The 14,692-nt window shown below is 35.2% G+C and overlaps 1 protein-coding gene across 2 annotated transcripts in view; it reads right to left on the bottom strand.

Annotated features, from left to right (window-relative positions):
- Positions 1–14,692, bottom strand: part of Sdt (stardust) — a 91,811-nt gene that overhangs the window by 30,905 nt on the left and 46,214 nt on the right. The window contains exons 7-9 of one of the 2 annotated variants that reach the window (XM_064071763.1): positions 5,909–6,135; positions 5,713–5,837; positions 5,330–5,590 (exon numbers count right to left, since the gene is read on the bottom strand). In XM_064071763.1, the coding sequence (XP_063927833.1) occupies positions 5,330–5,590; positions 5,713–5,837; positions 5,909–6,135 (613 nt within the window). The remainder of the gene's footprint in view (positions 1–5,329; positions 5,591–5,712; positions 5,838–5,908; positions 6,136–14,692) is intronic. The other variant, XM_064071764.1, reaches the window with a different exon arrangement.

A 14,692-nucleotide genomic window follows, 5' to 3' on the forward strand; every position in this document is an offset into this window, starting at 1 on the left:
GATTCTCTTGGATTCACTCGAATTCTTTCGGATTTTTTCGAATTCTCTGGGATTCTCAAGGATGCTAAAATATGTTAATTCGTTTTAGGATTCTTTGAGATTTTCTCGGATTCCTTCGTATTATATCGACTTTTCTCGAATTCTCCTAGATTCTTCCGAAACTTCTTCGATTCTTTGGATTTCTCGGATTCTTTCGGATTCTGTTGTATTTTTTTCGTGTTATTTCAGAATTTGTCGGATTTTCTCTGATTCTTTCGGATTCGTAGGATGTTCTCGGATTCTTTGGAATTATTCCGGATTCCTTTGAATTATTTCTATTTCTTTCCAATTCTTTTGGGATTTTTTCGAATTCTCTGCAATTCTCTAGGATACTAAAATATGTTAATTAGTTTTAGGATTATTTGGAATTTTTCCGGATTCCCTTGAATTATTTCTATTTCTTTCGGATTTTTTCGAATTCTCTGCAATTCTCTATGATGCTAAAATATGTTATTAGTTTTAGGATTCCTTGGAAATTTCTCGGATTCTGTTGTATTCTTTTCGTGTTATTTTAGAATTAGTCGGATTTTCTCTGATTCTTTCGGATTCCGTAGGATTTTCTCGGATTCTTTGGAATTTTTCCGGATTCGCTTCGATTCTTTCGATTTCTTTCGAATTCTTCCAGATTTTCTTGGATTCACTCGAATTCTTTCGGATTTTTTCGAATTCTCTGGAATTCTCCAGGATGCTAAAATATGTTAATTAGTTTTAGGATTCTTTGGAATTTTCTGGGATTCCTTCGTATTCTATTGATTTTTCTCGAACTCTCTTAGATTCTTACGAAACTTCTTCGGTTCTTTGGATTTATCGGATTCATTCGGATTCTGTTGTATTCTTTTCGTGTTATTTCAGAATTTGTCGGATTTTCTTGGATTCTTTGGAATTTTTCCGGATTCCCTTCGATTCTTTCGATTTCTTTCGAATTCTTCCAGATTCTCTTAGATTCACTCGAATTCATTCGGATTTTTTCGAATTCTCTGGAATTCTGTAGGATGCTGAAATATGTTAATTAGTTTTAGGATTCTTTGGAATTTTCTCGGATTCCTTCGTATTCTATCGACTTTTCTCGAATTCTTTCGGATTCTGTTGTATTTTTTTCGTGTTATTTCAGAATTTGTCGGATTTTCTTGAATTCTTTCGGATTCTATAGGATTTTCTCTGATTCTTTCGGATTCTTTGGAATTTTTCCGCATTCCCGTGGATTCTATCGATTTCTTCCAGATTCTCTTGGATTCACTCGAATTCTTTTGCATTTTTTCGAATTCTCTGGAATTCTCTAGGATGCTAAAATATGTTAATTAGCTTTAGGATTCTTTGGAATTTTCTCGAATTCCTTCGTATTCTATCGACTTTTCTCGAATTCTCTTAAATTCTTACGAAACTTCTTCGGTTCTTTGGATTTCTGGGATCGTTCGGATTCTGTTGTATTTTTGTTCGTGTTATTTCAGAATTTGTCGGATTTTCTCGGATTCTTTGGAATTTTTCCGGATTCCCTTGGATTTTTTCGATTTCTTTCGAATTCTTCCAGATTCTCTTAGATTCACTCGAATTCTTTCAGATTTTTTCGAATTCTCTGCAATTCTCTAGGATGCTGAAATATGTTAATTAGTTTTAGGATTCTTTGGAATTTTCTCGGATTCCTTCGTATTATATCGAGTTTTCTCGAATTCACTTAGATTCTTCCGAAACTTCTTCGGTTCTTTAGATTTCGGGGATTCTTTCGGATTTTGTTGCATTCTTTTCGTGTTATTTCAGAATTTGTAGGATTTTCTCGAATTCTTTCGGATCCTATAGCATTTTCTCTGATTCTTTCGGATTCTTTGGAATTTTTCCGGATTCCCGTGGATTCTTTCGATTTGTTCCAGATTCTCTTGGATTCACTCGAATTCTTTCGGATTTTTTCGAATTCTCTGAAATTCTCTAGGATGCTAAAATATATTAATTAGTTTCAGGATTCTTTGGAAATTTCTCGGATTCTTTCGTATTCTATCGACTTTTCTCGAATTCTCTTAGATTCTTACGAAACTTCTTCGGTTTTTTGGATTTCTCGAATTCATTCGGATTCTGTTGTATTTTTTTCGTGTTATTTCAGAATTTGTCGGATTTTCTCGGATTCTTTGGAATTTTTCCGGATTCCCTTGGATTCTTTCGATTTCTTTCGAATTCTTCCAGATTCTCTTAGATTCACTCGAATTCTTTCAGATTTTTTCGAATTCTCTGGAATTCTTTAGGATGCTAAAATATGTTAGTTTTAGGATTCTTTGGAAATTTCTCGGATTCCTTCGTATTCTATCGACTTTTCTCGAATTTTCTTAGATTCTTCCGAAACTTCTTCGGTTCTTTGGCATCCTCGGATTCATTCGGATTCTGTTGTATTCTTTTCGTGTTATTTCAGAATTTGTCGGATTTTCTCGAATTCTTTGGAATTTTTCCAGATTCCCTTGGATTCTTTCGAATTCTTCCAGATTCTCTTGGATTCACTCGAATTCTTTCGAATTCTCTGGAATTCTCTAGGATGCGAAAATATGTTAATTAGTTTTAGGACTCTTTGCAAATTTCTCGGATTCCTTCGTATTATATCGAGTTTTCTCGAATTCTCTTAGATTCTTCCGAAACTTCTTCGGTTCTTTAGATTTCTTGGATTCTTTCGGATTCTGTTGTATTCTTTTCGTGTTATTTTAGAATTTGTCGGATTTTCTCTGATTCTTTCGGATCCTTTGGAATTTTTCCTGATTCCCGTGGATTCTTTCGATTTCTTCCAGATTCTCTTGGATTCACTTGAATTCTTGCAGATTTTTTCGAATTCTCTGGAATTCTCTAGGATGCTAAAATATGTTAATTAGTTTTAGGATTCTTTGAAATTTTCTCGGATTCCTTCGTATTCTATCGACTTTTCTCGAACTCTCTTAGATTCTTCCGAAACTTCTTCGGTTCTTTGAAATCCTCGGATTCTTTCGGATTTGGTTGTATTCTTTTCGTGTTATTTCAGAATTTGTCGGATTTTCTCGGACTCTTTCGGATTCTTTGGAATTTTTCCGGATTCCCGTGGATTCTTTCGATTTCTTCCAGATTCTCTTGGATTCACTCGAATTCTTTCGGATTTTTTCGAATTCTCTGGAATTCTCTAGGATGCTAAAATATGTTAATTAGTTTTAGGACTCTTTGCAAATTTCTCGGATTCCTTCGTATTATATCGAGTTTTCTCGAATTCTCTTAGATTCTTCCGAAACTTCTTCGGTTCTTTAGATTTCTTGGATTCTTTCGGATTCTGTTGTATTCTTTTCGTGTTATTTTAGAATTTGTCGGATTTTCTCTGATTCTTTCGGATCCTTTGGAATTTTTCCTGATTCCCGTGGATTCTTTCGATTTCTTCCAGATTCTCTTGGATTCACTTGAATTCTTGCAGATTTTTTCGAATTCTCTGGAATTCTCTAGGATGCTAAAATATGTTAATTAGTTTTAGAATTCTTTGAAATTTTCTCGGATTCCTTCGTATTCTATCGACTTTTCTCGAACTCTCTTAGATTCTTCCGAAACTTCTTCGGTTCTTTGAAATCCTCGGATTCTTTCGGATTTGGTTGTATTCTTTTCGTGTTATTTCAGAATTTGTCGGATTTTCTCGGACTCTTTCGGATTCTTTGGAATTTTTCCGGATTCCCGTGGATTCTTTCGATTTCTTCCAGATTCTCTTGGATTCACTCGAATTCTTTCGGATTTTTTCGAATTCTCTGGAATTCTCTAGGATGCTAAAATATGTTAATTAGTTTTAGGACTCTTTGCAAATTTCTCGGATTCCTTCGTATTATATCGAGTTTTCTCGAATTCTCTTAGATTCTTCCGAAACTTCTTCGGTTCTTTAGATTTCTTGGATTCTTTCGGATTCTGTTGTATTCTTTTCGTGTTATTTTAGAATTTGTCGGATTTCCTCTGATTCTTTCGGATCCTTTGGAATTTTTCCTAATTCCCGTGGATTCTTTCGATTTCTTCCAGATTCTCTTGGATTCACTTGAATTCTTGCAGATTTTTTCGAATTCTCTGGAATTCTCTAGGATGCTAAAATATGTTAATTAGTTTTAGGATTCTTTGAAATTTTCTCGGATTCCTTCGTATTCTATCGACTTTTCTCGAACTCTCTTAGATTCTTCCGAAACTTCTTCGGTTCTTTGAAATCCTCGGATTCTTTCGGATTTGGTTGTATTCTTTTCGTGTTATTTCAGAATTTGTCGGATTTTCTCGGACTCTTTCGGATTCTTTGGAATTTTTCCGGATTCCCGTGGATTCTTTCGATTTCTTCCAGATTCTCTTGGATTCACTCGAATTCTTTCGGATTTTTTCGAATTCTCTGCAATTCTCTAGGATGCTGAAATATGTTAATTAGTTTTAGGACTCTTTGCAAATTTCTCGGATTCCTTCGTATTATATCGAGTTTTCTCGAATTCTCTTAGATTCTTCCGAAACTTCTTCGGTTCTTTAGATTTCTTGGATTCTTTCGGATTTTGTTGTATTCTTTTCGTGTTGTTTCAGAATTTGTCGGATTTTCTCGGATTCTTTGGATTTTTTCCGGATTCCCTAGGATTATGTCGATTTCTTTCGACTTCTTCCAGATTCTCTCGTATTCTTTTCGGAATTATGTAGAAATTTTTAGAGTTTTGGTTGACCTGGATTTTTATGATTTACTAAATTTACTGAATTATTGGTAGCCAATTGTGGGTGTTAGGGTATGTCTCACGTTTCCGTGCGCCTGTCCGTTTTATTGGACAGATAATTTGCGAAACTACTGGACTGATTGTTGCGATAATTCGTCCCATACAATTGCCTTGGGCGTTTTTTATGCCTTATCTACTTCAAATTAAGACATAAAGATATCGAAAGTAGAGCGAGAGATTATATGTATTAATCACCATTACAAGCGAAAAACACTACAACTATAAATTTGTATAAATGTAAATGAAATTCCTCGCTGTTAACTGAGTAAGAGGCCTGGTATTTTTTAAACCAAAAAATTAGTTTTTCCGACTCTTTCACTCACGCCACATTTTTAAAATTTTATCCGCCCTTTGATTTCCACAAACTTTTTTGCGCCCGCAATACGCATAAAAACTTCATAAACACGTTGCAATTTCAATTTGCTGTCAGCATCCGCTTTGCCTTTTTAATTGGCCTGGCGGCGTACATCCAATAAAATCTATTACACCGCAAATTAATATTGACTTTAACCAGCGCACTCCGAAAAAACACACAAAAACCAAAATAAAATCGTCGACAGTTTAAATTTAGACATTTCAGTTACCTGATACTTCTTGATGCTATCCAGCTGCTCCCTCGTCGGCTCGGCCGCCGGCTGCGTCGGCGTCGTCGCCGCCACCGCCACCGCCACCGCCGGCGTCACCGTCACGTTGTTGTTGTTGTTCGTGATCCTGGCCGGAAGCTGCGGTGCCGGCGTCCGATTCACGATCCTCCCATCCTTCTCGACCTTGAGGTGGTCCCTAGGGGGCGGCACCGGCTTCGGGGTGGCCGCGACCGGCGGCGTCGCCGTCCCGTTGACGCCACTCTGCAACAACATGGCGGCATTAACACCACCCAAGATGGCGCACACTGGGTTAATAACGTAGTTAGTCGGTTAATGGCGCCTCCGTCGCATGCTAGACGTGTCACTGGTTTAGTTTGTAATACCTTGGAGGGGTACTTGGGGGGTGTCTTTTTCCGTTCGACGAAGTTGTCCGGGACGTCGATCGCGCGCTCCTGGTTCACGTCGACGGGCCGCTCTTCGAAGGTCACCCCTAAGAGGCGGTCGTAACCTACCTAAGGGTGCAGGGGGCGAAGTTGAGATTAAGACACAGCGGGGGCGGCGACAGGGCCCCGGGTGCACCTACCTGGAGGATGGGTTTAGGCGGCGGGTACCGCGGCGGCGTCTTGTTCCTGGCGATGAAGGTGTCGGGCACGTCCACTGCCATCTCGCGATGGGGTCCGTTGTCGCCCGCCAACATCATCACCATGTTGTAGTCCAAGTTGTCGTCCAGCTCGTCTGGCGGCTTCTTCACGGGGTCCAAGTCGCCGTCCAGCACGACGATGCTCGAACCGGAGCGTCGTCGTGGCCTGGAAAACCAACGCTAAATTTAGTGGTTTTTTATTAACGAAGTTAGGTGAGAGTGGCTATTATGTGTTCCAGTTGGCCGCGACATAATTAGGTGTAGGTATGACGGTTGTGTCATCGGACGCGGGTATTCCTAACAATAAACAAATAAATGCTTAATCGGTGGTGTTACGTAAAACATTGTGTGCAAAAAGTTAATAGAAACGTTTATTTCCACCTTACGTTTTTTTAACAATTTTAGTAACTCGTGCGTTGTTACAGTACAATTCGTTCGAACTTCAAGGTCAGCGAAGTCGTCGAAATTCTTGCAAAAATATTTTTAAAGTGGTGAAAGTTTTATTACCCTAAGACGTTTTTCACGCTACGGTGATTGTTACAAATTCCAAAAGTAAGTTTCTTCTTGTTGCATGTATACAACATACACACAATAAAGCTGAACGTAGAAATCTTGGCCAAGAAAGCATTAACTTTGCACCATGGAAAGCCATTAAAGACTGCATTAGCGAAACACACAAACTACTGAAATGGACAATGCACCTTTAAAATATTTATGTCTGTCTGTTTATTTCGCTGATAATAGTTTGGTTACAATGAATGAGTCCCACGGGATTTTTTCTCATCCACAGTTTTTGTATTCTAATATGTCTTTCACTACATTTATTTTCTTTTAATAATTAAAATCATGTTTTTGCGCTTTCTGATGCATTTTTCACGTAAATTTTTATAACAATTTTTTTACTCTATAGTTGTGAATTTTAAATAGTGGAATGAGTTCGGACGGGTTTCTTTGGAGATTTCAGACATTTCTTATTATTATTCACAAAAACATCAAAAAATAAGTCTCGTAAAACGTTTATTGGCAATCGGAAAACATTCACTAGTTCAAAACTGTAACTATAGTTCGAAACGGTCTCTCGAGTTTCGTGCATTTGTTAGGTCAGGTCAGGTCAATATTACAATTTTTGTTGAAGTTAAAATTCAAAAATTGAAAAATTGCAAATGAAAACTGAAAAATTAAAACAGGAAAATTCAAAGAAGAATTCAAAAATTGCAGTAGTGTAAAGCTGAAAAAATGAAGTTGAAAAATCAAAAAATTCAAATTAAAGACCCAAAAAATTGGAAATTAAAAAAATTGTAACATTGAAGAACAAAAAAATTGAAAAGATGTTCCTAATTATCAATTTCTTGCTTTTAATTTTTTAATTTTTCGATTTAACAAAATTCCGTTTTATTTTTCGATTTTTGATTTTTCAATTATTTGATTTTTAAAAATGTCGAGAAAATAGATGTTAAAACATCTGAATTTTTTTTTCTAATTTTCAATTTTTAACCTTTCAATTTTAAATTTTTGAATTTTTAGATTATTCGATTTTTTTTAATTTTGGATCGAATAAATGTGTTCTTTTAGTTAAAAAATCGAAAAAACGACAAATCGTGTAAAGGAAAAATTTAAAATCGAGAACTCGAAAAATTAAAAATCAAAAAACTGCAAAATTTTCAAACAAATTATCAAATGAAATATTCAAAAGTTGAAAAATCTAAAAACTAAAAAACATGAAAACTGGAATTTAGAATTCGATTTTATAAGATTTGTTTTTTTTTTCAATTTTTCGATATTTCAATTTTCGATTTTCCGATTATACAGTTGTACAATTTTCCGATTTCTCATTTATCCGATTTTTCAATTTGTCGATTTTTGATTTTCTAATTTCTTGAATTTTGGATTGCTCGAATTTGATTTTTCATTTTTAATTTTTCTGTTTTTCGATTAAAATGTTTCATTCAATTTTCGAATTTTTCAATTTCTCGCTTCTTAAATTTTAAAATTTTTCAATGTTGCTATTTTACAATTTTTCTTTATTTCAATTTCGATTTTTCAATAATTTTTCAATTTTTGATTTTTCAGTTTCCCGGTCTTCTGATTTTTTAGATTTTTAAGTTTTTCAAGTTTCCGATTTCTCAATTATTTGATTTTTAAAAATATCGAGAAAATAGATGTTAAAACACCTGAATTTTTTTTCTAATTTTCGATTTTTAACTTTTCCATTTTAAATTTTTGAATTTTTCGATTTTTCGATTTTTTTTAAATTTCGGTTCGAATAAATGTGTTCTTTTAGTTATAAAATCGAAAAAACGACAAATCGTGTAAAGGAAAAATTTAAAATCGAGAACTCGAAAAATTAAAAATCAAAAAATTGCAAAATTGAAAAATGAAAAAATTGGAATTAAAAACTGCAAAATTTTCAAACAAATTATCAAATGAAATATTCAAAAGTTGAAAAATCTAAAAAGTAAAAAACATGAAAACTGGAATTTAGAATTCGATTTTATAAGATTTGTTTTTTTTTTCAATTTTTCGATATTTCAATTTTCGATTTTCCGATTATACAGTTGTACAATTTTCCGATTTCTCATTTATCCGATTTTTCAATTTGTCGATTTTTGATTTTCTAATTTTTTGAATTTTGGATTGCTCGATTTTGATTTTTCAATTTTAAATTTTTCTGTTTTTCGATTAAAATGCTTCATTCAATTTTCGAATTTTTCAATTTCTCGCTTCTTAAATTTTAAAATTTTTCAATGTTGCTATTTTACAATTTTTCTTTATTTCAATTTCGATTTTTCAATACTTTTTCAATTTTTGATTTTTCAGTTTCCCGGTCTTCTGATTTTTTAGATTTTTAAATTTATCAAGTTTCCGATTTCTCAATTATTTGATTTTTAAAAATATCGAGAAAATAGATGTTAATAAAACATCTGAATTTTTTTTCTAATTTTCAATTTTTAACCTTTCAATTTTAAATTTTTGAATTTTTAGTTTTTTCGATTTTTTTTAATTTCGGTTCGAATAAATGTGTTCTTTTAGTTAAAAAATCGAAAAAATGACAAATCGTGAAAAGGAAAAATTTTAAATCGAGAACTTGAAAAATTAAAAATCAAAAAGTTGCAAAATTGAAAAATCAAAAAATTGGAATTAAAAACTGCAAAATTGCCAAACAAATTATCAAATGAAATATTCAAAGGTTGAAAAATCTAAAAACTAAAAAACGTGAAAACTGGAACTTCAAATTCGATTTTATAAGATTTGTTTTTTTTTTTCAATTTTTCGATATTTCCAATTTTTGATTTTCCGATTATACAGTTGTACAATTTTCCGATTTCTCCATTTAAATTTTTTGATTTTTAAATTTATTTTCTTAGAGCAATAAGTCATCTGCCAAAATCAATCTTATCTAGCAAGTACTAGCCCCGCCCACCTATCTTATTTTCTTAGAGCATATGTCATTTGCCAAAATCAGTCTCATCTTAACAAGTATTAGCCCCACCCACCCACCCTCTCTTTTCTTAGAGGATATATCATCTGCCAAAATCAATCTTATCTTACCAACTACTAGCCCCAACCACCCACCCTCTCTTTTTTCTCATACGATATGTCATCTACCAAAATCAGTCTTATCTTACCAAGTACTAGCCCCACACACCCACCCTCTCTTTTCTCAGAGGATATGTCATCTACCAAAATCAGTCTTATCTTACCAAGTAATGGCCCCACCCACCCACCCTTTACTTTCTTAGAGGGCATGTCATTTGCCAAAATCAGTCTTATCTTACCAAGTAATAGCCCCGCCCACCCGCCCCCTATTTTCTCAGAGGATGTCATTTGCCAAAACAAGACTTATGTTAGAAGTACTAGCCTCGCCCTTTATTTCCTCAGAGGGTAGTACTTGCTAATACTTGCTAAGATAAGTCTTTTTTTGGCAAATAACATATCCCCTGAGAAAATAGGGACGGGTGGGCGGGGTTAGCACTTGCTCAGATAAAACTGATTTTGGCAAGTCACATATCCTTTGAAAAAAGAGAGGGTGGGTGGGCGGGGCTAGTACTTGCTAAGATAAGACTGATTTTGGCATATCACATATCCTCTAAGAAAAGAGAGGGTGGGTGGGTGGGGCTAGTACTTGCTAAGATAAGACTGATTTTAGCAAATCACATATCCTCTGAAAAAAGAGAGGGTGGGTGGGCGGGGCTAGTACTTGCTAAGATAAGACTGATTTTGGCATATCACATATCCTCTAAGAAAAGAGAGGGTGAGTGGGTGGGGCTAGTACTTGCTAAGATAAGACTGATTTTGGCAAATCACATATTCTCTAAGAAAAGAGAGGGTGGGTGGGCGGGGCTAGTACTTGTTAAGTGAAGACTGATTTTGGCAAATGCCATGCCTTCTGAGAAAATAGAGGGGATAAAAAGAGTTATATTGAAATTATTCTATTCAGTTTTAAATTTTTTCTAAAAATTCTAGATGCCTAGGGTGAAAATTCGACACGGATTCACACACCACAAGTATAACAGTATCTTATTTTATCAAATTAAAAAAACTTTTAATTATAAATTTTGCAGATGACGTCATCAAATTTTTGGTAGAGATAATTAGCCAAGTTTTGATTAGTATTTAACCATCTACATGATATTTTTATCATATGTGCAAAATTTGACAGCAATCGGTCCAGCAGTTTCGAAGATTACGCTTCTTTAAAAAAAATATGATTTTACGATTTCCGTGTTGTGATAACCTCTATAAAGAAAGCCAGTGGCGTAAATATCACCTCCGCAATATATTTAAGGCAGACAACCCAAGGGAAAAATGTACAAATTCTCGATTTCTGAGTAGGTACATGCTTAACTTCAACTGTTTATGTTTATATTTCGAAAGAATTCGAGCGTTAGCACGTTCAGATTAGAAGCAGGAGCGGTTAAAAGAAAGTGAAATTTCGTTGATTTTATTTCCTCGATTGATTGATTAACCAGACTCGATATTTTCCCCAAAAACACTCGAAATTGCAACTACTGAAATGGACAATGCACCTTTAAAATAGCTATGGCCATGTCTGCGTTCAAAATAATTCACTTACAATGAATAAGTCCCACGGGATTTTTTTCTCATCCACAGTTTTTGTATTCTAATGTATCTCTTTCACTACATTTTAATTTGTAATTACAATCGTATAAATTGTATTAATTTTGCCTTTATAAATAATATGTATATGCCGACCTTTCTAAAATACTAGAATTAAATTTTAACAAACACAAATTTCATGAATTCTATAGTTCTGGATCTTAAATAGTGAACTTTGTACAACTGAGTTCCAACGCGATTCTTTGGAAATCTTTTATTATTATTCACCAAAATACCAGAAAACAAGTGTCGTAAAACGTTTATTGGCCATCGGAAATCATTCACTAGTTCAAAACCGTAACTATAGTTGAAAACGGCGATTTGTTTAGTTGCGAAATCTTGGCTTGATAAACATCTAAACTTTCGGAGTAATCAGAAGTGTAGTATCAGAGATATCTATCTCATTAATCCGCCACCAGACACAACAAACTGACAGTCAGACAGACGGACGGAAACGAGACTCACATTTTTGTGTTATGAGCCATGAAAGGTTCGGAAATAATACCAGAGGGATTTAGTGCCAAACGACTTAGTAACGTTTACGGAACACTGTAGAATAAATTTCTCAAATCGTCAGGTACGTGGAACAGCTAAGATTTATCAGAAATGTGCTCGTTTAAGAATTTCCTGCCTACTTTTGTGGTGGAAACGGTGTCTGAGTGCTATCTTTGCATCCATCAACATGTCAAAAGCACTTTAGTGAAGCTCATTATTCCAACGTTGATTAGTTTTGGTGACAGGCGTTCAGTGTAAAGGTAAATTTTTCTCGATAATATTCTCATTAATAATCGAACAGGTACGAAATCGAATATTCCGGTTGTAGAAAATCCATTGATCGTTAAAAACTTTCAGATTACGATAGCGATAATTATAGAGGTTACAAAACCACCTGAACACACCATCCAAAATTCCATTCTCTTCCACGAAAATCTCTCCAGGAGATTCATTCACACATACGTGACAAGACTGTTTTCAGGCTTAAGTCGCCAGCACAAAGCCCAGATCCGGCGCCATTTTTACCTGTTTTCCCAGGTAAGACCATCGGAATTCACTACAATAACACAACAATCCGTGGAATGTGTCTAAGACTTAACTTAATTCCAGTCGTTAAGCGGCGACCTTCATTTTTTCAGTTTTGGTCCAGTGCTCTCGGATGAGCAGCGACTGCTAATTAATTACCCTTGAGACGACCCGACGCCCTCCCGGAAAAATCGCCCGAAAACCCACAACCCGATCCATTACGGCACGCAATTATTCAAATCCGTGAAACCCGCATTGTCCGACTTTCTTGCCAACTATTCGCCTAATTGCTAGCTAATTAGTAGGGGAAAGCGGGCCTCACCAGTACATCTTCAGGATCCTCATGGCACTTGTCCAAATTCAACCACCCCACAGAACCATCACAGACATACCCAGCGACTTCTTCGCGCTGACTGACGGTGGAACAAGTGGGTGTGCTGGGCAGGTACACGGAAAGCAGTTTCGACAGCGCTCGCGGCGCGAGCGCCACGCACGGACCGGCGCCGCCTCAAAACTTACCTCCGATCGACCAAACAAATAACAAGGGCATTCCTGCGAGTATTACTCCCTTCGCCGACGGTTCCGGCGGCCGACCGCGAGAAAACCCCCATTTCCGCAGCCCTGCGATTCCGCTCGCACTTTCGAATTTCGCGCCTCTATGACGTCATCGCCACATCAAACCTACCACGAGACACGATCGGGCCGCAAACAGAACCTTGAGGTGGCGGTGCCCCTCTGCTGTCTGTCGGGAAATTCCGCGCGGCGATCACCGAATTAATTAATTAATTGGTGCGAACGAGGGATTTTGCGTCAATGTGAATAATGCAGGAGCGGAACGGACGCCGAAAATAGTCGCGTCGCCGGGGCGGCAGAAGTCGGCGGTAAATGTCAGAAGTGGCGTTCATCAAGTTGGCTAGACCGGAAGCAGCACGCTTTGATCTCGGATTATTTTGATCGTGCGGTGCTGCATTGTTATGCCTCGCCTAGGTGATTTAGTAGAGGGTTTGCAGCGACGCGGAGTTGGCGGGTGTTTATTTTTGAAATGGGAGGAACTGGGACGTTTTTGGTTTTGGTTTTTTTGGTTTTGAAAATAGGTGCACGCTTGCGCTTTCGTTGGGGAAAATGGACTGGTTGTTGATGGAAGGACGGTTTCCGTTTGCCGGGAGAAACTCATTCATGGACGGAGGTTGTGTCGTAAGCGACAAGGTGAGAACTCATTTGCATGGCGACTTTTTCATTCATGTCCCCTACAATTAGTCATACGTAAATATTTGCGCTATGAGTATGGGTTGTTGCTAAATGAGAGCAAAGTGGGTCCGTGGTCTATGGGTGCAACTTCTAGATTGTTGGAATATTTTACATTCACACGAAAATTGGTATTAGAGTACGATTTTGGCAAAAAAATATACGAAATCATCACGTACAAGATTCCTAACAATTCAAAGAAGCGAAATTTCAAAAGCAAAGAAATTTTACGCAACAGTTATTTACATAGGTAGGACCACTAAAGCGTTGAAAATAGTTTAAATTAATTTTTTATTCCTATATGGAATTTATCTATCAACCTATAGATATATTCCATTCAGTCACAAACAGCTACAAATTAAACTCACGATTTGCAATTTTTTATTTTTAAAATTTTTTGATGTCTTAATGTTTTCATTTTTCAGTTCTTTGATCTTTAATTTTCGATTTCTAAATTTAAATTTTTCGGTTCTTCAATTTTTCTATTTTACAGGTTTTATATTCCTCAATTCTTCGTTTTTTAATTCTTTGTTTTTCTCATTTACAGTTTTTCGATTTTTCAAATTTTGAATTGTCAAGTTTTTGGGTTTTTCAATTTTAGAATTTTTCGAAATTTTACATTTTTCTCTATTTTAAATTTCTCCGTTTATTGGTGTTCCGTTTTTGCAATTTTTCGTTTTTTTTCAATCTTCGCTTTGAATAAATTTGTTCTTTTTGTCGAAAAACTGAAAAATAAAAATTTACAAATCCAAAATCTCGAAACTTTGCAAAATCGTAAAATTCAAAATCGAAACATTTGAAAAATTGAGGCATAAACAATTCGAATTGAAAATTGGTAAAATTGCAAATGAAAAAAAAATTAAGAGAAAAAAATCGAAAAAAGGAATAATTGAAAAATCTTAAAATTTCAAAATTCAAAAACCGCTGCCGATTAAAAGAATGCTTGGACTACATAATAAAATAAAACATTGAAAACAGAAAAATAGAAAAACTGTAAAATAGTTTGCAATTTTACAGTTTTTCTATTTTTCACTTTTTCGTTTTTTCAGCTTTTCGCTTCTCAATTTTTTAATTTTTTCCTATTTCAATGTTACAATTTTTCGTTCTATTGATATTCAAGTTTTGATTTCTCAATTATCCGATTTTTCAGTTGCTGCCATATTTTTTCAGTTTTTCGATTTCTCAAATTTTGAATTGTAAAATTTTTCGGTTTTTCAATTTTAGAATTTTAACATTTTTCTGTATTTTAAATTTCTCCGTTTGTTGGTGCTGCGTTTTAGCAATTTTTTTTTAATTTTCGCTTTGAATAAAATTTGTTCTTTTTGTCGAAAAATTGAAAA

The sequence above is a fragment of the Zophobas morio genome, unplaced genomic scaffold (assembly GCF_036711695.1).
Source record: "Zophobas morio isolate AGI-343-1 ecotype UQ-CSIRO unplaced genomic scaffold, CSIRO_AGI_Zmor_V1 ptg000041l, whole genome shotgun sequence".
Taxonomy (NCBI): Eukaryota; Metazoa; Arthropoda; class Insecta; order Coleoptera; family Tenebrionidae; genus Zophobas; species Zophobas morio.